This window comes from Rhinolophus sinicus, chromosome 17 (genome assembly GCF_057876585.1).
Source record: "Rhinolophus sinicus isolate RSI-liver-muscle chromosome 17, RSI-T2T, whole genome shotgun sequence".
NCBI lineage: Eukaryota > Metazoa > Chordata > Mammalia > Chiroptera > Rhinolophidae > Rhinolophus > Rhinolophus sinicus.
Window position 1 is genome coordinate 58,114,666 of NC_142517.1, and position 23,884 is coordinate 58,138,549.

The 23,884-nt window shown below is 32.1% G+C and overlaps 1 protein-coding gene across 23 annotated transcripts in view; it reads left to right on the plus strand.

Annotated features, from left to right (window-relative positions):
• The window catches only part of DLG1 (discs large MAGUK scaffold protein 1), a 241,839-nt gene that overhangs the window by 185,950 nt on the left and 32,005 nt on the right, over positions 1-23,884 (plus strand). For 10 of the 23 annotated variants that reach the window (XM_019723532.3, XM_074329838.2, XM_019723561.3 and 7 more), the window contains 5 exons: positions 816-918; positions 8,352-8,466; positions 12,232-12,408; positions 15,544-15,610; positions 19,745-19,844. In XM_019723532.3, coding sequence (XP_019579091.3) covers positions 816-918; positions 8,352-8,466; positions 12,232-12,408; positions 15,544-15,610; positions 19,745-19,844 — 562 coding nt within the window. Of the gene's footprint in view, positions 1-815; positions 919-8,351; positions 8,467-12,231; positions 12,409-15,543; positions 15,611-19,744; positions 19,845-20,533; positions 20,568-23,884 lie in introns of all 23 variants that reach the window. The other 13 variants (XM_019723573.3, XM_074329858.2, XM_019723587.3 and 10 more) reach the window with 2 other exon arrangements.

The window sequence follows — 23,884 nt, forward strand, 5'->3', positions numbered from 1 at the left end:
TACTTAAATATTTAAAGTTTATTACATTCTAATGTAACACTCCATAAATGTCCCAATGAGTTTTTCTTGTAGTAGAAAGGTACAATCTTTTAAGACAGTGTGCTTTGCAGTATATGCTTGTTATTGCCAGCCTTCCAGAAATAAGAACTAAGTTGCTTATTTTTCTGGAGTGGGTTGATCACCTCAGTAATTATTTCACTCAAGGAAGGGCCCTTTATTTAAAAAAATGAAACATTGTGCATTTGATAACATTTATTCTATTTAAATTTTAGTCCTTGAAATCTGAGCTATTTTAATTCTTTTAAATAATTGTTTTTCTGTTAACTCCAAATGAAGGGAATCTTTAATTTGGGAAAGGAAGAGAATTGGAATTGAGATTAGTAAATAGAAGTGAAAATGCAGCAGGAGTTGAAAGGATGCTACAAAATGAATTTCTCTCCCATTGCTTGAGTTACTGGTGAAATGAAATGTACAAAATGATGACACTTGTTGATTTTTTAGGTTGTCAGATTAAGGTACGTTTCTCAAAAGATGGATAGACAACTTTCTGGAAAACCTAGGGGGAAGTGTTTTGATTTTTCTCACTCAACATTAAACAAAGTATTTTTAGTGACTAAAATTACTTTGATTAATAGTAATATTTTGTTTTACTGTATGATAAATTTTTAGTAAACCGGAACAAGGCAATATTTTAGTGCTAAAGTAATTGCAAGTAAAATTTTTTTTAATCTACGCTTACTCAACGAACAGGCTATTGTGATTTCTAATCAGTATGATAACTTTCTTTCAAATTTAAGATTTGGTTTGATTTACAGGTAAACAGTGTTGACCTTAGAACTGCCAGCCATGAGCAGGCAGCAGCCGCTTTGAAAAATGCTGGCCAAGCTGTCACAATTGTTGCACAGTATCGACCTGAAGGTAATGAAATTCTTGCTATCAGTGTTTATTGTTTATTTCGATTTTTAGAATTCTTCCTCTTAATGTTTAACTTTCTAAATTTAACTTTTTTTTATGTTTTGGTCTGATTTATTATTCTAGTCTAGTATATGGTCTGATTTATTATTCTAGTTATGTTCAATCTGACCTAATTCACTATCCAGGTCAAAGTGTTTTTGATGGGATGTAGGAACTTGTATCTGTCAACTCTTATGAGTATTTCACTTTTATTTGGATTAATTTTCATGTGTTTATTTGTAAAAATCCGTCCTCTAAGCAAATACCTTTTAACATAACTTTTACTAATTCAGTAATTCAAAAGGATAATAAAAACCATAAACAAAGATAGGATAATATTGCCAAAGAAAATTAAGTCATCCCAATTTTTTCTAACTTTTGTACTAGACTATATTTACTAATATCAAGGTTTAATATATGTTTCTAATAACCTCTACGGCTATTTAAAATAAAGAGAAAGAATACAAGTTCGGGATGTAATGTGTTTCTAGATAGTGAAATATCATTAACATGACCTTACTAAGTTTCTAGGGGAAGAAGGTGGTAATGGAAAATTTGAGGTCATGCCATATTACACATATATAAGACTCTGGTGTGCACCAGCATAACCACTTCTCCAGTAAAACCTCAGTGGAATTTTAAAAGCTTAAACACCCAGAAGAATACACAGCATACCGATTAATGTTCATAAACAACAAAGTGAAGAAGGAAAGAATGATGTGACTAAAGGAGCCAAGTGAAACGTTCTATAATTTAGCAACTGTTACTTTTATTATTATTTCCTTGGAGTGTAATTTATTTTTGTAACAAAACCTAATATGTGTTTTAGTTGATCAAAGTAGCATGTTGGGCATTGCTTGCTGTTTCATAATACCTTCAGTCTTGTAAACCTCAGCAGTTGAAGTTCTGTAACTGAACTTAATTCATTTACATAAGAGGTAAATTCCAAATAAATTCTCATTAACCAAACAAATAGGGACTAGTGTATGAAGTCAGAATGTCAATTTATTAATTTTGGTAAAAAACAAAACTGCCAGTGGGACCACACATGCTTTTATCTTTTGACCAACACATTCTTGCCCTATAAGTATACTATATGGAAGTCAAGTTATAATCACTGGTTGCTTAGTATTATAGAAAGACTCTCATTTATATGTTTATAAGGAGTATAGACTGTTTAGTTATGAAGAAGAGTAAGTCAGTATCTGCTCCCTGACCTCCCCAGAAAGCAACAAAGAAAATAAACAGATACACACTCTCCTACCCATACAACTCCACGTCACATTAAGTTAAACTAAGAAAATTGATAGAATACTTGAACAGCAAAATATAGGTAAGCAGCTTGAGACCTGGCAGAAGCTGCAAGAAAAGAGGGGAAGGGTAAAAACACATAGGATGCTGAGAATACTCAGTGGTGGCAGAACTTAGAATATGACAGAAAATTGCTCTTCCAAAATGCAAGGGTCTTGTTTTTGAGGTGTAAAAAAATCCTTGTTTATGGCAAGCCTTGTGGGAATTGGCGTGAGCAGCCTAGAGCAGAAGCCATTCTTGATGTGGTTTGGTTTAAAGAAATAGAGGACCCATATTGGGTGAAAGCAATCTGTCTTCATAGCATCCTATAATGTGACAATCTCTTGATTTTAAAGGCTGCAAAGAACCTGTGTTTCCATCCCCCCGTAATCCCAAAACTTTGTGGTCCAGCCAAATATCTTGTCCAGCAAAATCCAACTCATTAAGTCCTAAGTAATTGAAAAGTAACTGGCCTGGCATTCATATAAAGATAATAATATGAAAATGTAGAAACAGACAGCAAAGCTTAGCAATGGATAAAGGTTAGTCACGCACATTCACACATATGATACGTACAAAGGAAAACAGTGACACACGTTAGATGAAAATTTGATCTTAGTGTTTTTAACAACTTATGCATTCACTCTTTAAAAGAAGACCACAAAGTAAAAATGTAAGAACAGATGTAGGCAAAGATGGTTTAACAACCAGAAGAGATTAATTGTTCTAAACTAGCTTGTTCTGAACTAGCAGAACCCAGAAAAGAAGAAGAGAAACAAATTTTTTAAATTAGAACACCAAGACAGAGAGACAGTGCAGAAAAATTAATAGGGGACGTAGAGGATATGATAGTAAAAGTAAACAAAATGAAACAAAAATGAGGATTTTAAAAGATGAGCGAGAAAATATTAGCAATGAAAGATAGGCAATTGTGTATATGGAACATATACATAATTAGAGTTTCTAAGAAAAGAAAAATTTTTTAAAGAAGAGAATAAGTGTTTGAAATTATAATACATTCAAGAAAACTTACCAGGCCGGCCCGGTGGCTCAGGTGGTTGGTGCACCATGCTCCTAACGTGGCAGGTTCGAGTTCCACATGGGCCAGTGAGCTGCACCCTCTCAGCTAAGACTGTGAACAACAGCTCTCTCTGGAGCTGGGCTGCCGTGAGCAGCCAGAGGTCAGCGTGAGCTGCTGTGTCCTGCTGCAGGCTGCTCTGCTGCCGTGGGCTGCTCTGCTGCCATGGGCTACTCTGCTGCCGTGGGCTGTAATGAGCAGCCGGTGGCCAGCGTGAGTGGCCGGCAGCCGGCGAGAGCTGCTGTGGCCGGCAACCGACTGCTTCAGCAAGGGGGAGCGCAGGGCTCATAATACCATCATGGGCCAGGGAGTTGTGTCCTACACAACTAGACTGAGAAACAACAACTTGAACTGGTATGGGAGTAGGGGGAGGCGGAAGAAGGGGAGGAAAAACAAGAAAACTTGCCTGAATTAAAAAGAAGTGAATCTTTGTATTCAAAGGACACAGCATCATAGAAAATTGAATGGTCAAAATTAGAAGGGTCAAAATTCAGGCATATTCTAGTTGATGTTTATCAAGAAAGAATCTTCTGGGACCTAGTAAAAATATTGTTATTAATAAGGGGGTAAAAATTAATTGATGGAAGAAGAACTACTCTAATGCTTGGTAAGCATAGGCCAGAACAAGAATAGTTAATTTTACCATTTTTATATTTAGTAGCTCTTAACTAAGCCTGATGTACTCATTTATGCACTACATGTACTTGCCACTGATGATTAGTAAGGGTGGGCCATCCTTTTCCTAGGATAGTTATTGAATGGTCCCAGGAATCTCTCTTTCAGATTTTTTTCTGTGCTTGTACTATTTTTCTTTATTTTTTGTGATTTCTATACTTTTCTTCTAATGAACTTTTCTGATTGATACCTTTTCTTTAGTTTATTCGAAACTAAACTAATCTTGATGGAGACATTTTGTGTCAAGGAGAATTTGTATTTATTTTTCAAGGTTAGATCCTTATGTTGATTACTCTTGTATTTGTATCTTCTTTCTGAACATCCCCTGAACACCAGATTTATATGTCCTATTTGATTTCTCCAGTTATTATTTCTCCGTAATGTTTGAAACTGAACATTTCTCCGTAATGTTTGAAACAGTTCTTTTACTGTCTCTGTAAATGATACCTCCATTGATGCTTAAGTCATAAGCTTAGGAATCATCCATGACTTCCCACCCTTTTCTCAACCTCTGTGTCATGGCCACTACCCTAACCAAAACCATCATCATCTCTTAGCTATTCTAATAGCCTCTAACAATTTCTCCTCTAACAATTTCTCCTCACTTCTTTCTTGATTTTCTCCAATCCATTCTCTGTTCCTTGACCAAAATATTAAATACAAAGATTGGGTTGTATAATTATCCATTTAAAACATTTCCCATCATACTGTGGATAAATTCCAAACCTGATAATAGGGTGAGCAAGGCCCTCTGTGACGGAGCACTGCCCGATACCTGTACTCTACTGCATGCCCTGTACGCCTCCCTTTTCTCCTTAAGTCTAACCATACAGGCCTTCTTGATTGCACTAGATATTTTCCTAATTCTCTGCAAGTATTCTGCTCTTTCTTAAAATATTATTTTCTCTCTTTACATGGCTGGCTTCTTTTCGTGATTGCATTTATCATGGCACTGTTATATTTTTCCTTTTAACACTTAACACAATTTATAATTATATGTTTAGTTAAGTGCCTATTTGTTTATTATTTATTTAAGCCTTGCTCTAAAGACTTACCAAATATGTAGCTGTATCCCTACATACAGATGATGAAGTAGACTCAGATAACAAAGCTAGTAATAGTTAGGATTCAGTCCCAGGTCTGATGCCTTCAAAATCTAGATTCTTTTCACTAGGAATATTTTGATGATTGCTTGGTCTGGCAGTGATGATGTATACTGTAATTTTTTACCACAGCTATGGTACCAATGCCTAATAAACACAAGAGTAAGTACCAATAGAGCACAGAAGACAGCCATTGCCTGGGGAATTCAAAGGGAGGTACATATTGCCTGACAGAAGAAAAGATGCCATAGAGTATGATGGAGGTTTAACTGGCAAACCTAAAGGGTAGGATTTAGATGGTCAGAAGAAAGGACATTCTAGGTAAAGAATAACAGAAGAGCAAAGATAGAGTTAAGATTGAAAAAGCATGTTTTGGGTATTTTGAAATTCACCTGTCCTCCTGGCTGTGTTACTACTTAATGTTTATTAGACAGTGTCACTATAGCTTTATGTTTTAATACTAATTATGTATTTTTAACAAATGTATTTTTGTCGTATAGCACTTTTTTAAAAAACATTTTACATCATCAGTATGTAACTGCTATGAAGGCCAAGGATATAAGTTAAAGATGAAACTCAGATTTTCTTTCTCAGTGAGCTGGCCATTTTAAGAAGTACAAAAGGAGTTGCCTGACACTGATAATGAGTCATCTCCTTGCAGTTAGTATCTTCACTTTTACGAAGACCAGTTCCTTTGATAATCTGACAGATATACGAAGGTCAGACAGTTAAGTTCACAAACTCATCCTAGAAAAAGTGCTACACACCTCATTGCTGAATATCACTACAGTCACCTTCAAAGTACTCCCCTTGGGAAGCTATGCACCAACGCCAGCACCTAGTCTACCCTTTAAAGCAATTCTGGAACTCTTTTTCTGGAATGGCCATCAGAGCTGTCGTCGTATTACCCTGATGTCCTGAAGGTCATCAAACTGTCTTCCTTTCAATATTTCCTTTATCTTCAGGTAGAGAAAGAAGTCATTGGGGGCCAGATCAGGTGAGTAGGGAGGGTGTTCCAATACAGTTATCTGTTTACTGGCTAAAAACTCCCTCACACACAGTGCCATGTGAGCTGGTGCATTGTCATGATGCAAGAGCCATGAATTGTTGGCAAAAAGTTCAGGTCGTCTTTTTCACGCAGCCTTTTCAGCACTTCCAAATAGTAAACTTGGTTAACTGTCCAGTTGGTACAAATTCATAATGAATAATCCCTCTGATATCAAAAAAGGTCAGCAACATCATTGCAACAAGTTCGTGAACTTAATTGTCAACCTTCATATATGAAATTATGGCGTACTCTTACTATTACTACAGCAAGATTATCACTATTATTATTAAGTAAAGTAAACAAGGTGGAAAAATGTGTATGTTGCTGTTTAAGAAAGAAGTAATACATATGTTTATATATACACACAATTATTTATACATAATTATGCATTATATACGTACATTAAAGTAATATAGAATAGGTATATTTGCATGTACATATGTATCTGCTTATATTATTAAGAATGGAAGAATAAACCTTTCTTTAAATTTTTATATATAATAACCAGTGCAAAGTATGGAAAGAGGAAAGAATAGAAGCTGAACTTCTTTTTTAATATCATGTTTTATAGATTTGACTTTGGAACTATTTTGCTTACCTATAAAAACCAATGAAAAATTTTAAAAGCAACCCCTAAAAATTAAAGTTGAAAATAAAAAAGAGCAAATGAACCTAAATGTATGTCCAGTTGGCAGCATTAATACCTAGGAAGGAACTATTCAAGTGTTCAAATAGTAATTCACTAGTATATCCCTAGTAGGCCATACTCTGAGGATAAAAAGAACTAGGGAAAATAGTTAACTGTTTTCAATAATACTGTCATAGTCATAGTGTCATAGTGTTGATGGTGTTATTTTAAGACTGTTGTGAATGTAATATTGGATTAAACAAGTCATCATGCAGTACTCTTAATTCTGTTATCTCCAGTGTCTTAAGAACCAGGATTCTTCATATGCAAGAAAGTACATATAGATATGATAGAAGAAATTAAGTAAAAATCTAATGGTCCTAATTTTTAATGGTAAAAACCTAATGGTCCTAATTTTTAATGGTCCACTATAAACTCATGGTGTACTTTGTATTTTTATCTATTCTCTATCCATCAATCTGTCTGTATCTTAGCTGTGTCTACACAGACTAAAGATTTGACATGAGTTGATAATTGTTGAATTGTAGTGGATATATTATACTAATCAGTCTACTAACGTTTATACTTTAAGTTCTCTATTTTAAAGGACAATAAAAGAATATTACATATTGTGAATTTTTAAATGTTTTAAGTTTTTTATGAACTGTTGCTTCAATTAATCTTAGTATCCATAAAACAAACTTGGTATCTATGATGAAAGGAAGAGTCACTCAACCATAATCACTCTTACTTTTAACTCTGTTCTTAAACTCACAGACAAGTTATTTGCTCTTGCTGTAAGACTGGTTTTATGAAAAAATCTGATAGGATCTGATCTAATTGTAAAATAAATTGATTATTGTAAATAGAGAAAAACGTACAAGTGTATAGCCATTTTTGAAAAAACGCTTAAGGTTTTTGTTATTAATAGATTTAGTAGTTTTTAACATATGATACAGTTTAAAGTGGTCCATCTTCAAAAATCATACTGATTGTATAAAAAAAAATCTTAAATGTTTGTTACTTCAGATTGCCTTTGTGTCTTATTTTGGCATTTTTAAAATTTATAAATTATAAAATGTGTTGAAGTAAATTTTGTTAATTTTTTAAGGCATAGTTATTTTACAGACCCTGGACAAGTTCTATATTTAAGAATGTAAGATTAACTGATTTCCTCACAGGGAAAAATAAAGTGTCTAGTATAAATTTTAGGTTTCTTTTTATAAGTATAAAAATCACTATTCCTGATTTTTAATTTTTAAAGTTTATAGTTAGACAGTAATGTAAGATCGATACTACTCGATGCATGAAAATTGTTTTTTAATTGACTAAATGTGATACAAACTTTAAAATAGCATAGAGAAAAATTTTAATTCAGCCCATTCTAATTTATGGTACATTTAGAAGATTATTAATTTTTGAAATTTGCATACTGGGCAAAATCTTACACAGAGTAATCTCTTAAGATTCTAACCACATTTAGTCAGTTACTCGATAGATTACATAGTTAATACTTTATCATCAAGTAACTTTTTTTTTTAGAATATAAATTTATTTTTATTTTTCTCCCATCAGAATACAGTCGTTTTGAAGCCAAAATACATGATTTACGGGAGCAGATGATGAATAGTAGCATTAGTTCAGGATCAGGTTCTCTCCGAACTAGCCAGAAGCGATCCCTCTATGTCAGGTAAATTTTTTACTTAATTATAGCAATCCTTAATTATTTATGCATGCACATTCTTTCAGGTTTTTCACTATAACTGACTTTAGTTTTGCTATAGAAAAACATATTCTAAACCAAGGCAATGTTTATTTATGATTGATTTCCTGACGGTATGTCATTCAAGAGTTGGAATATTATTGTGATTTGTTAATGAAAATTATATAAACCATTGAATAATAATAGTATGATAAAGACTAAATATAGACCAGAAAATTTTTAAGTTATTTTACTGAATCAGTGTTATAGTTTGATATGTCAATTCATCCAACACTCATATGTACCTGTATTCTTTTATAATAAAATATTCTGTTTAACATTTAATTACCATGGCAATTTTCATAATAGCACAGAGAGCATACAAAAATAATAGCTTAAAATGTGAATAGCCTCAGCAAAGAATGCAGATTACCAAACCACTCATTCTGCCTCTTCCACTTAATTTCAAATATAGTCCTGTCACCGTTAATAAAATTAATAGCACTTAGAGTCACGTGACTGTGTAATATCTGTCATTACTCAGTCAACCAGTATATTATGAACACACTTCAACCCTCCATTTTTCCTGGACTTAATAAATGTCTCATTTTCATTTGCTTAATTTTCCATGTACTTATTACTGAGTTCCTTTATCTTACAGTAACCTCTCTAGAGTTTTTCACATGGTGAAACATGTGGTCATAAATGTGGTCTTATCAATGTTTTTTTTCCCGTCTTTCTGCTCCAATCACGACTAGCTTCTCTCTAGACTTGCGGTATAGCTCGTATGGGACTTGCCTGTTCCCTTTGGCTCTCTACTGTGTCAGCCTGTTCCCTATATTCCACATTTTCTTCTTTCTCAATTTATTTTTATTTGCCAGAGAACATTCTCTCCAGTAAATCCCTGAGAAAAAAAGGTGTGTGGGAGGTACTTTTTTGAGTCTTAGCATGTCTAAAAATGACTTTATTTTCCCTTCTCCTTAATAGAGAATTGGGAGGTTATGGGAGGTTATGATATCCTATTTTCCAGAAACCCCTTCTTGTTATTTGATTGTTGCTTCTTGTCATCTTTGTATTTTGTGGATATAGTATCTTCTCATGTTTCTTCTGCTTCTTGAATTCTCTGCTTTCTCTGTATTCCTTTTTTTTGGTTTGCTTGTTTTCTTTAGGGGTGTGTGTGTGTGTGTGTGTGTGGCTATTTTTAAATGTTTAGTGATTCTTATTTTCTATTCTTATGAATATACATTGAAGCTAGTGAATTTAACTGAAAGATAATTGACTTTTTCATTGCCTTCTCCTTCCCCATGTCATGCTTTTCTTTGGGGTCATTAAATATCTCTAGAAAATAATCCTTGATCTCTTGGCTGTGGTATAAACCAGGTTACTAGATTTCAGTTTTCAGTGTGCAGATTTCTTATTTATTCATCTATTTTTGGTCCAGCACCTTCTACCTCATTCCAAAGTACAGAGCTTTTCAAATTCAATTTCTCTAGAAACTAAACCTCTGGTTTTCTTTGGGGTTGGGGACAGGAAAAGGGACATGAAGAATTTAAGGTCTATATACAGTGTTTCCACCAGTTCTTCTGTTTTAACAACTGTAACTTATCTCTGCCTACCTAGATACTGGACACCTCTAATTCATAAGGATTTCTAGGGTTTTGTGGAATAAATCTTATTCCAATATCCCTCCTTCAGGCACCCTATTTAGAGCCTCCTTCACTCTGCTAAGTTTAGTTACCATCATCCAAAAACGTGTTAAGCTCTTTTCTTCTATTGTCATTTCTCTTTTGTCTTCCTTCCTTCCTTTCTTTCTTTTTGTCACTTTAGTGAGTTTCAGGATGGAGAGGAAATAGAAACATGTAGCCAGTCTGCCAGAAATCTAATGGTTCTTTTCAGTAAATGTATTTTTAATTTCAAAAGTAAAAAAAATAAAAACTGAAGGCTACAAAAGGCAATATATAGTATGATACAATTTATAAAGCTCTGAAACAAGTGAAAGCATACATAATTACTTAGTCACATATGTGTGATAAAACCAAACCAACAAAAAATGGGTGAGGGTCAAGGAAATAAGCAGCATATTCAAAATGGTTACCTTCTACTAGCGCTTTACTCTGAATCTGAGGGAATCAGGAGCAAGGGGGAAAAATACATAGGTGAGCATAAGTTACTGATACGAGTTTTGTATATAGTCTTACATTGGACAGTAGATTAAAGGTGTTTGTTCATCATAGTCTTATGATCAGTAACTTATATAAGTATTCTATGGGTTCCTTTTTTATGAATCAAATATATTAAAAAATATATTAAAAATATATTAAAAGACAAAACTTAAATGCTAACATCATTCATCAATAACGTAGTTATTTCATTTTTGTAATTCAAAAGATTAATTTGTGATAATAAAAATGTCACAATGGTAGTATTTTCCCTTTTCTGAATGTCTTTTGGCATTTGTTCTACCTCTTAATGTACTTTATTTTCTATTTTACATTATGTTTATTTGTATCCTCGTCATCTTTGATAACGGTCTTTACCATATCTAATTCATTACCTTTTTTAATAAATATTTAATAAATGACTATATCGAACTTTTGTTAGCTATATTTTTCCAGCAGAAGACACTCTCTTAGAGTTCAGAATTTATTAGTTGAAGTAATGACTTAGCATTTATAGCATTTGTAATCTTTATTTTTCAGCTGTAGTATTCTTTCTTCAGATAAACCCAGTGTATTACATACATTTTAATATACATTTTAGCCTTCCCACTTTTGATTCCAACCGCCTTCCTTCATACCTACTCCCCTGAAAAGACATGAAAGAACACATTTGAAAACCATTAACTAGTTCATTCATTTAACCATCAACTAATCCCACCTCTCTTCAGTTATATTTCAAGAGATACATTCTTAAAAGTTGGGTAGCATGAAAAAGAATATGATTTGTATCCTGGTTTCTAGTTGCCAAATTAGAACAAAAGAATAAGTAGATTATATTATAAGTGTAATTGCTGGGTTCCTTTTCTGAGAGAGCTTCTTTGGTAATAAAATTTTAATTTGTTTAAATATTGTACGTTAATTAATCAACTAGTAGAACACAATATTTTACTGTTACCAAATTTTAAAATATTATTAATATTTGCAGTTACTATATGAAATTAATACAGTATTTTTTCTAAAATATTTGACAGCTTTTAAAGTCATCTGTAGTTAGTTTTCATCATTGTTATTAACTCTGAAAACCCTATTAATTCTAGCTTTGTGAACAAATGGAAAGAATAATTAACTGGCAAAATAATCACTCTGTTGATCTAGTCTCACAGTCCACAACTAATGAATCAAATCTGTTGGGGAATTTGTTTTCCTAAGTGTGTCTAGTCAAAATAAAGAGAAGGGTATCTCTTAGTATTTACTTTTGTTTATTAATTTAGAGCAACTCTCTAGATTCGTCTTCATTTTGGAATTCAGTATAGGTTGCCATTGGATTATACTAAAAGTGTTCTTTAAATTTCCTATACAATATTGACAGAAAGAAAGTAGTATACCTAATAACAAACTATTGCCATAAAAAAGTTCATTTTGCTGTTTCTTTTTTTGTCTCTTTGTCTTGTACATAGTACAAAGTTGAGCTTGATATTATTTTGCCTACTATGATATACTGTTTACCCAAATTATAAACGCTGTCAGAATCTTGTGTTTAATATTGGTAACATTGTTATAACAAATAATTATGGACTTTTTCTTCTTAATCTAGAGCCCTTTTTGATTATGACAAGACTAAAGACAGTGGCCTTCCCAGTCAGGGATTGAACTTCAAGTTTGGAGATATCCTCCATGTTATTAATGCTTCTGATGATGAATGGTGGCAAGCTAGGCAGGTTACACCAGATGGTGAGAGTGAAGAAGTTGGGGTGATTCCCAGTAAACGCAGGTAAATATAAGTCTGTTGCAGTCTTACCACTTGAAAATTGGGCAACATAAACAAATAAATGCTGTTCTTTAATTTTATTTTATGCTTGGTTTTCCATACCATGTTTTACAACCATTTGATTTTATTCACCTTATTTTGTAACTAATAACATAACTAGAGAATATGATACCCCCAAACAAAAATTTATCTAAAGCTCCTGTTAGTTGCTAAACACAAAATAAGTATACTTTAAGTCACTGTGCCATGTATTTATGCCAGGGGAGGGAGAGAGAATGAAAATCTTCTGTAGTTTTCCCATGTGGGTGGTGATAAAATCTGTTTTCAGAGCTTTTGATTGTGTGAATTACCTCCTTTAGACTTAAAAAAAAAAAAAGCATTGTAAATAAATGCAAAATATTTAGAAATACCAGGTGATATGCTTCACATCTCTCTTTTCTTAATTTAGAAGTATCAGTGCATTCACTGTCTTTCCTTTTTGCTTTTAACTATTTATTATAGCGATTCATTAGTGCATACTTACCATCTAGTGGCAAAAGTGGTTAAGTGCAGATTCTTTGAAAATAATAATCCCATTTGCGACAATATGGATGGACCTTGATTATTATGCTAAGGGAAGTAAGTCAGACAGAAAAAGTCGAGAACCATATGATTTCACTCATATATGTGGTATATAAAACTGAAAGCAACAAAGGAATAAGAAAAGACAGACAAAGAAACAAAAACTCATAGACACAACAGTTTAATGGTTACCAGAGGGTAAGGGGGGGATAGAGGAGTGGCAGATGAGGGTAAATGGGGTCAAATATATGGTGATGGAAGGAGAACTGACTCTGGGTGGTGAGCACACAATGTGATATATAGATGATTATTACACAGTTATACACTTGAAACCTATGTAATTTTACTAACCATTGTCACCCCAATAAATTTAATTTGGAAAAAAAAAGAAAAAGGAATAATCCCAGCTTAGAGAACCCCCTGGAAGGTCTATGAAATGCAGTTGAAAGTCTCTGCTTTCATTGGAAAGAAACTAAAACATCAGTTCATAATTCCCCCAAAGTAATCAGTTTATGAGATATGATTCGCCCAAATCTTTGCCTAAAAGTCCTTTTTTAAGTTTTAAGATAGCCAACAAAAATTATTAATGAGACATTAATGTTTATTATAGCTAGTGAATTCACTTTTGGTCAAGCTAATGATGTAACAAACTTTTTTTGTTCTTATTAATGAGTTGCATTTATACTTATTTTGTTAAGTCTTTATAATTGGTGAGTATGCCAAATCATATACCTGTTTTAGATCTCTGCCTATATACACGTATATATTTGTATACGTGTTTGTAGAAGTTGAAGAGTAGGAATATTAAAGTATTACAAAGGTTTGTAGTTGTGGTTTTAGAATTTATGACCGTTGACTAGATTCATATACTTAGCTATTTTGGCTAGATCTTATATTTAGTGGCAACCTCTTTTAGTAATGCGGCCCTCAGCATAACTTTTTTCCCAGAATATATTACAGTCTCCTTTACATTGAGAAATGCTTTCTCTGTGCCTTGTTGAGTCAGTAGAAACCTCACATCTTAAATATCAAGGACAGAGTTCCTAATAATTGTCTTATCTCTTGGAGCTTCATGTCTTGCAAAGGCTTTACTTGTGCATGCAACAAATGAGAAATGCAGCTGACCTTAGAAAGAGATGTTTTTCATTTTGTATAAAAATTCTATAAAGTTGGTTTTTAAAGCCAGAAGTTATGTAAGAGATACATCTTGAGATCTCTACAAATCCCCACATTCATTAATAACATTTTAGAATATTTTTTTCTCCCATAAAATATAGTATGAAACCACAACTAATTATGCTATTTTACTCTTGAATAGATTCAAAACTTGTATTTTCTTGAATAGAACTATCTCTTTCTTAGACCTCTTTACTTCTAATAGCACAATTGTAGTTGCTACAATTCTTACTTTCTTTCAGGAACAATATTTACAAATAAACACAATTTAAGTAACTCAACTATTGAATGAACAAGATAATGATTAGAAAATAAAGCCATTTTGAGTTGTAAATGTTCACTCACTAAATGTTGGTTTTGCAATGCCCTCAATAAGTTCTGGGCAAAATTGCTCTGGAATAGTAAAAAGCTTAAGTTCTAAATCTATGACTGCTAAAGTTCTCTCATTATCCTTTAGTAAAACTATATAGCTACATAATAAAGAATTAATAAAATGCATTTATTCACAGGCTTTTTTGGTAGGTTTTTCTAACATAATTGCTATGTTGAAGGTTTATAAAAGCTTGATTTACGTGAAATTTTGCAAGATGCATACTGGTGTGACAATCTACCTGAAACATTTGCTGTAGTTTGGTTTGATTTTGAATAGATAACACTTTAACAAGGTTCAAAACTCAAAAGATCTAAAAGTTACACAAACTTCCTCTTAACCCTATTCCCCAGGCAACCATCTCACCTTCATAGAGAATAAAAAGTACCAATTATAGGTAACTAAAGTTACCTATCCTTCCAAAGATACTTTAAAACGCTTTACCTTGGACACTATAATTGGTTACTTTTTGTATTTACACAAATATCTCATTGGAGTTCAGCTTAATTTTTTTATTTCCCACCTTTTTATTTTTAAATTTTTCAGAGCTACAGAAAAATAAGTACAAGAGAAATGTAAGAATAGTACAAGGAACACTCACGTATCCTTCACCTAGTTTCACCAGCTGTTAACGTTTTTGCCCCATTTGCTTTCTTCCTCTCATGTTTAATTTTTAGCATATGTGTTGCATGCTAAGCTAATATTTAAACAAAACAAACAGAAAACCTAGAAAATGGCTAAACTCAGAAGTGATGCCTTATAATATCTGTATAATTATGGAATTGAGTATATATGTAAGTACACATGTACTGTATTTTTGATACTTCACAAATGGTTTTTATTTTCACAATAAAATGAGCCCTGTATTTCATTTTCAGAAATTCTAATTAATTTTGGGATGCAAACCTAGATAGCATCCAAAGGTTCTAGAATGTAAAAATGCCCCGTGTTAAGGTATCAGTACTGATGATTTGTAGTTAGACACTTAGATATGTTTGTCATACCTGAAAAATAATTGTGTACTTTGACAGGGTTGAGAAGAAAGAACGAGCCCGATTAAAAACAGTGAAATTCAATTCTAAAACAAGAGATAAAGGGGTGAGTATATGAAATGTTTTATTTCTAGAAATTAATAATTGAGCATAATAGGACTTTTCATAATTCTTGTTTGAGCTACATTATTAAAATGAGAAGGATTTTGCCATAAGAATTACTATCAGCTCTTACCATGGTGCTTTAACAATAGATTGATTAAAGTAAAGAATTTATTAAAGCACCCATTTGATAGACCTTTCCAAATTATAAAAACTGTTATTTGATATATTTTTAACCACATACTTTTGGCCGAGATTATTTTTGTAAATGAAATTAATTCAGCCTTCATTCAGATGTCCAGTGAGAAACTCTTGTCTCCAGTATTAATCATGATAGCTAACTTGAATCTTCTAAGAAAATAGAGCCCCCCAAAATTATTCACTAGGTCATAATGTCAGTTTATGGGGTTTTTTCAAGTGAATTCATGGAAATTTTTGTTCTTTCTCTCCTCTATTCCTAATGTAATTTATAAATAGAATTCATATTTTACATGTTTGAATCAGTATGAATTTTCATTTTGAGGGAATAAAGAGACATCAAGAGGAGGAGTTTGTAGATGGTCAAGAAATGTATCGAAATTCTTTCATATGTGTTTTAGACATGTTTTTGTTTTCATTTACTTTAAGTCCTGCTTAAAATGGAAATCAGTAGATGAAAAACATCTTATAGGTTTGTCCTATACTATGTGTATAATTACTGCAATGGAATATTTTAGCAAAAATCCTAAAAAAAAAAACTGAACACATGCTGTGTTGAAATACTATTCATAGCAATATTTTGTGTTTTGCAGGATTTTTTAATTTAAAACATTCATTTCAAATGAATGTATAATGTTAACTCAGCAAATAAATTAACCCTACTCTTCATACATCCCTGATATTACTAAGCACTCAAATTCAAAGCTTTAAAATTTAAAAGATAGTAAGATCCTTGATCAAATAAATTAAATCTGACTAAATTGTATAATGCATTCAATTATTTTAGAAATGATAAATTTCCTTTAAAATTAACTTGTAGCTTTCAGAAAATACAAAAAATATAAATACAAAATTATCTATTTTGTGATCTGAAGCAGTATTTAAAATAGAAATTTTTCAGAGGAAAAAAATCCCAAGTAAATGCTCAGGATTTTAAATATACACAATGCTTTTTGTGCTTATTTTATATATGTCTTTAAAAATAATTTAGTAAAATACACTGTCAATGTATTGGAAAAGAGGTTGCATGTTGTAACTTTTTGTACTGTAAGAAGTTAACTGAATTAACGACATATTTAAATCTTAGTCTTGTTTGTTGACTGTAACCAACTTTATACACAGTCACTGTGTTCTAACACAGCACCAAAAGTATGCATGATACTGAGTGGGGTAAAAATACGCTTGCCATTGATACAGAACTGCATTTCTTTCTATAAATCCATTTCCCATTCTAAGTTCTTCTCTTCCTTTCCTTACATGGTGGTTGGTGGTTTATGGACTTTATTTCCAATCCAGACTTATAACATTTCAGTTTCTCATTAACATTTTTAACATTCATTTAGCTATTTTGAAATACTACATATGGAAATTATATATTCATGTATTTAATAGATGTATCGGGAATTTGTGATATTTTATCAGTTCTTATATTTATTATACTGTTTCTCTTGCAATATAGCATTAATAACAATAAGTAATTAAACAGTATTTTGGATTGGAAATGTAGAGAAACTAGAGGTAGTATGTTTCTCCTGTTCTCTGTTTTCCCTACACATTTTGGTCTTGTTTGCTTGTGCTATTTTTACTTTTAATAAATTCTTCACCTGGAGGATGTTAAATGTAATGCAATTAATACATTTCTTTACTAACAAGCATTTCTTTCTGTCCCATATTTTGATATCTTTATGATATCTCATTCTGACTAACTGCAAAGATACCAAAAATCAAAACATTTTAAATTTCATGTTTCTTTCGGTTGTTTGCTGTGAAAGTGACTCTGACCACTATATATGCAGTAGGAGGGGTAAATAACCTTTTATTTAAAATGTTAATTTTCAGATATCATAAAAATTAAATTCCAAAGCAATGATTGTCATGAACACAAAGATTTAGTCCTTCCCTAAATTAGATTAACATAAATTTTTCTCTATTAAAACTTAAGTTTTCCTCTTTCTCTTTTCTAATATTTGGATTCAAACAAAGACTTTTATTCAAATAATGCTACTTGACAGTTTATAAAATAATTGTAAGCCCAGAGTTTTCCACATTATTTTTTACTTATCAACTTAATTTTCAATTTCTGCTTAGAGGTATTAGAGCCTTCAAAATTTAATATTGGAATCAAGACAGTCTGCTTGACAACCATGTTTCCCCGAAAATAAGACCTAGCTGGACCATCAGCTCTCATGTATCATTTGGAGCAAAAATTAATATAAGACCTGGTCTTATTTTAATATAAGACCGGATATGATATGATATGATATGATATAATATGATATGATATATGATACTGGGTCTTATATAATGTAACATAACATAACATAATATAATAAGATATAATACCGGGTTTTATATTAATTTTTGCTCCAAAAGACGCATTAGAGCTGATGATCTGGCTAGGTCTTACTTTTGGGGAAACACAGTATGAACTATGAACTTATTAATCCCGAATTATTGACTTGAAAGGTAAAAATGAAAGTTTAACCTTGTTTTTGTAAAGGTTCTTAAATGAAATAGATTCTTTCAAGTAATGAATTTGAGTTAAGAGTCACTTTAATGTACTTCACCTTAATCACCTGGCTCTACATGCTTAGAAATAGTCATGCCAAAAATATACTTCCTGGTCCAGTACACTTCAAAATAATGATAGCATCTTATAACAAGGAAACTCAGGAAAAATCAGAACAAAATTTCTGTTTTTTCGATTGTTCCTGCCTCAAAAATAATAATAATAAATAGTAATAATAATTCCTGGTGTCACTGGTCGGTAAGGCTATCTTCTTCAAGACATGGGTGCCTGTGACAGAAATTACAAAGAAGCTATTCCTCTTTAATAGCCTAATCTTTCTCTGTGCTACATGCTTTTAAATCTATGAGTGCACAAATGGGAGATTCAAAATGGAAAAAATTTGTTTCCAACTTCTGTGCAATAAGACATCAAATCAGCAGTGCAACTCCCTCATAGCAATTGTGTGTAAACTATTCAAATGTTAATTTTCTTTTTGGCTCTTATGAGCACCAAACTTTTTATTCCCTATGTAGGACCTATGGTTCCAATAGATTGAATCTAGTTCTATTTTATTTATATATACTTTCAAAAATAGATTGGTAGTGCTTCAAGACAAATAAATCAGTTATGATAGCATTCAAGGTGGCCAGCAGAGTTTTAACTCTTCTTTCCTGGTTAGATAGCATTGATAAATCTTTTGCTAGACTTTGTGGTCTTGATGGAGCCCTCTTAGTTTTTTTTCCCATTTTTTGATTCATGCCCTAAGCATTTAGCTATTTTTCTCCTCTTCAATAATAAATAGATGATAGATAGATAGATAGATAGATAGACAGACAGACAGACAGACAGACAGACAGACATTGTTTTCAAATATTCAGCACTGGCAACTTTTCTCAATTGTTTTGGTGTTCTTTTGTAATAGTGGTTTTTTTGTTAGTTTGTTGGAGCCACAAAAGGGAGGTGGAGGGGAATGTACTCAAGGAAAAAGAAAATGAAGGTTATTACCTAATGCATAAGAAAATATTTGAACAGCTAGAATAAACATTTAAAATAACTTTTGCTATAGAGCATCTAGCTCCTAGAAATCTTCTAGAAAAGTATAGCTTGATATGAACAGATTATTAGCTTGGTTTGTACTCCAGTCCTAGCTAGTCTGATTTAATCTGCCCTTTTTTACCAAATAGCACTTATTCCTATTTTTAGGTATTAACTGAATTACACTCTTTAAATTTTTCAATATTTTCCGTTGTAAAACGTTGAATTAGAGGAGTTAATACAAAATTAGTTCACTTTATATGTGATGAAAGTAAAATTCATATACAAACTGCACACTGTGGTCACAAGAGTCGGCTTCCACAGAGCTACTAGGCTGGGCCTTTGTACACACAGACAGTAGACATCCTTTGTTTTGCCCCTCCTTCTCTTCTTCAGCAGTCATTCAATGACAAGCGTAAAAAGAACCTCTTTTCCCGAAAATTCCCCTTCTACAAGAACAAGGACCAGAGTGAGCAGGAAACAAGTGATGCTGACCGTAAGTATGTGGATCCAGTGGTGAACAGAAAATAAATGCAGAGGGACCTACTGCCCTGCAGTTGGTTGTTACCATGGAGACAGTTTCAAGAGCTGCAACAGGTTACTGATTGTCTTAACCAGGGACAACTTAACAGGCATAAATTAATTTGTATCCCAATCTTAATTTTTTCTGGCACCGTAGGAATGCTTAAAGTAAACAGTATTTTTAAGCTATGTTGTTTAAAATAGAATTATTTGATGTAAGGGTTCTTATAATAAACAACTTAGTACACTCTCAAAGAATGTTTTAGAGGAAAGCATGAATACCTGAGAAGATATTTAGTGATTTCTAAGTATAGTATTGCCAGTCTTTGATAAATAGATCTTCTGGAATCATTCCATTTTATCCTATTTCTTCCTTATATGTAGACAATCTGAATTTTGCTTTTAAAATAATAAGAAATAGTCTCAAATTTTGCTGCTCTACCCTAATCAGCTTCTGAGGTATAACTTTCATTCTTTTAGATTACATTTAGCTGCTAGCTTATTTCAAATTTGCAGAAATCTACAAAAATTCTCTGTAAGATATGTGTACCTGTAATGGTCTTGGAACTGTCTCTTATTGTAGCACCAATTTTATGCATTACTGACAACTATTTTCTTTGATTATCTTTTTATTGCTTGCTCTCTGGGAACTACTCTCTACAGGAGATCCCTGACGACATGGGATCAAAAGGCCTGAGTAAGTGATCAAAATACTCCCAAGTTGTTTTTTAACCTCCATCTACAGACCTACCTTTTTCAGATACATTTTGAGAATCATGGTAGTAGTGCCCTTCTGGCATGAGGAGGTATATGATTTAGATTGCTTTCAGACTTTTCATGTTAATAATATGCTTGGGATTTTTATTCCTGTAATACACACCTTTTGTTTTTCTAATGCTCTGTTTTTCACTTCACTTGAAAAAATTTCTGCTCATGCTTGCATTTTCCTTTTTGTAATTTTTATGGCAATTATTTTTGCTAGAAATTTTTTAAATATGAAGACTTTTTAAAAGTTTTTAGAAATAGTACTACCTGCCTTCATCATTAGAATGTAGAAAATAATCTTTCTTGTAGTTTTGTGTCGCCCTTTTTTTGTTAAAACAAGTTAAAATCACTTTGATTCTGTGTTAGAAAAGCATTGCTGTAATGTGAGAGTATAAAATACAATAGATCTTAAATATTAGAGAATTGTGGACCTCGAGTTTGAGTAGTATTCTGTGAGGGAAGGGGGAGAATTATATCTCTTTTTTAAGGAGGTTGTAATTCATGAAAAGAATTACAAGAAATATTGTCCTTTGTTTTTTAATTTACCCAAGATGTCTCTATTTTTGGTTTTTGTTGTATTGTTCTTGTTTAATTTTCTAGCTAGTACTTGATCTTCATATAAAGCTTAGTGCAGAGTTGGATTTTATTTATATATATAATATATAATGTTGGAATGAATGAATGAAATAAGTCATTTAAGCAAACAAAATTTTTTATTTGAGTGTTTTCAAATTGATTGTGAAATTTTACCAAATATTACTATGTTATTTTAGGTGACTGTGACTCATAGAAGTAATCTTTTAGGCTAAAGTTTTCTTCTAGCTAATTCTTTTCCTTTGGATTATTAAGCATTTTGAAAACTTATTTATTTATAATTCATTGATCATTAAGGATATAGCCAATATCTTTTAACTTTCTAAGATACTCATTAATAAACATTAAATTTCACAGTTTTTCCTGATTTGTCCTAATTCTGTATTGGAATTTTAATCTGAACGATAGGTTACTTGACTTTTATTTCAACCTTAACAATTAAAGGTTTCTATTAGATTGAAGGAGGTATGCTTTATATGTAATTATTTTTATTAGACACACTTTATTATTTTTGCATTGCTTTTTTAGGATTTGGCAAGAGTCAAATTTACTATCAGTAGTGGCAATCTCTTTAAAATCTCTTACCTTTGGGAAGAATTATCAGTGAAAATCTTCAAAACTGGAAAATATTTCCACAGATTATTATTGCTATAGAATTTATTTTGTGAATGATAACATATTTTAGAGGTGGTATGGATCAGCAAATGTATCCACAGATTTTTTTAGTTCCCATATTGCTACTGTTATGATGGATGATAATTATGCCTTGACCAAATCATTTTTCCATCTCTCATTTTAATTGAGGATTGAGACTTGGGATGAGAACCAAACAAAAAATTGTAATTGATTACCAGACAATGTAATTTAGAAAGGGATTTAATTTTCTGGACAGTGACTTACGATCCTTTGAGTGAGAGGTTTCTGTGTTTCATCTCCCAGAAACTGAAAGGATTTATTCAACTGGTAACTTGATGATCAGATCAAGAAGATTTTATGTGGAAAATATTGAGGGATATAGAAAAATATCAGTTAAGTTGTAAAACTGGGTATGATGGAGGTTAGTACATAAAACAGATGACTAGCAGTTGACAAGGTGCCTATTATTATACAATAGAAAATACTGAGAAAGGGTCTGGGCCAAGAACATTATTTGTAGCCTCAATTATCTATGTTCTACAGTTCAGAATACAGGGAATAAATAAACTAAGCAAAATTCTGTGAGATTTTAACAGAAAATAAATGTGATGTCATATAGGTATTCATCAAGCCTTGTCGGAACAGGTCGAATAAAGGGACTAAGAACAGAAGCATTAATTATTCCAGAGAAACAAACCTGTTGAAGAGATGCAGAGTTATACTGAATATCAAGAAAGATGTACATCTGCATGTAATTTCACACAACCTATGGAAACATAGGGTAGTTAATTGAAGAGCAGAGAAAGAAACAAAAGTGATACCCTAGAATACTTTTCATAGACAGGAATTCAGTGATTCTACAAAGAAAAGAATCAAATTATTGATTTGCCCTATTGACAGAAATTGTCTTTCCAAACCTAATTTCGACTAACAGAACTAATTAGAGTATGATGGAAATCGGGGAGAATGCAACTAAATCATTGTAGCTTGTAAAAAAACTAGAAGTAGAAACCTGTGCAGCTTTTATGCTTTAAGAAAGCAATTTTGAACAAGTTCAGGAGGAAAAAGGGTAAGATGCCTTTAACAGAGACTGAAAGAAATATAGTTTAGGAGGGTCCATGACAGGTGCTCAGAAGTGAAATTATGACATACAGTTTCAAACAAGGTTTGTACCTATATTTTGTATGCAGCTCAATTTTTATAGCTTTTTATTTTGTCTAACACTTCAAAAACTTCCTCAGTTAGGCACACAGGTTTCCCGTTACTTATCTCTTTCCTTTCTTCTCATTTTAAAGATTTATTTAAGCAGATTTGTGCAGACCTCTTAGATACCAAAACAAGACTTATTTTCATTTGTGTCAAGAATAAGTGTAAGAGTAGTAGTATTGCTTGAGATTGATGATGTGTAGTGCGTATATAGAGAGCTCAAAAAAACATGATGCATTCTTCGGAGAAAGTGTTTGATTAGGAAGGTGAGACTTGGTTAGAGAGATTTGAAATGATTGTGGTCATCAAACATCATAAACAAAATAAAAATAAAAACTTGAATATATTTATACCATATATGTCAAAGGGATAATATCCTTACACTATAAATTTCTAACACATCAATAAGAAACAGACTAACTCTCCACTAGAAAACTGGGCAAAAGATATGAGAAGAGTGCTCAAAAGATAAGCAAGTGAAATAAGCATTTACAAATGTTTAATGTTCCTAGTAATCAATAAACAAAATGATGTTTAACCATCATGTTAGTAGACTTTTCTTTTAAAGCATAAGCCAGTGATGGAGAGGGTTCTGTGGAATGATTACTTTTAACATACTACTATTATTGGGAGTATAAATTGGTGTGTAGCCTTTCTGGAAAAGCTTATCTTTGAACCGACTTATCTTTTCCTCTTCAAGAAATTTATCCTAAGGCTGTAACCTTAGGAAATTGCAGCCCCTCCCCCCAAAATTAAAATCATCCTAAAATGTCTTGAAAAGTGGTAATGAAGTGTGATTTATCCATACTTTGT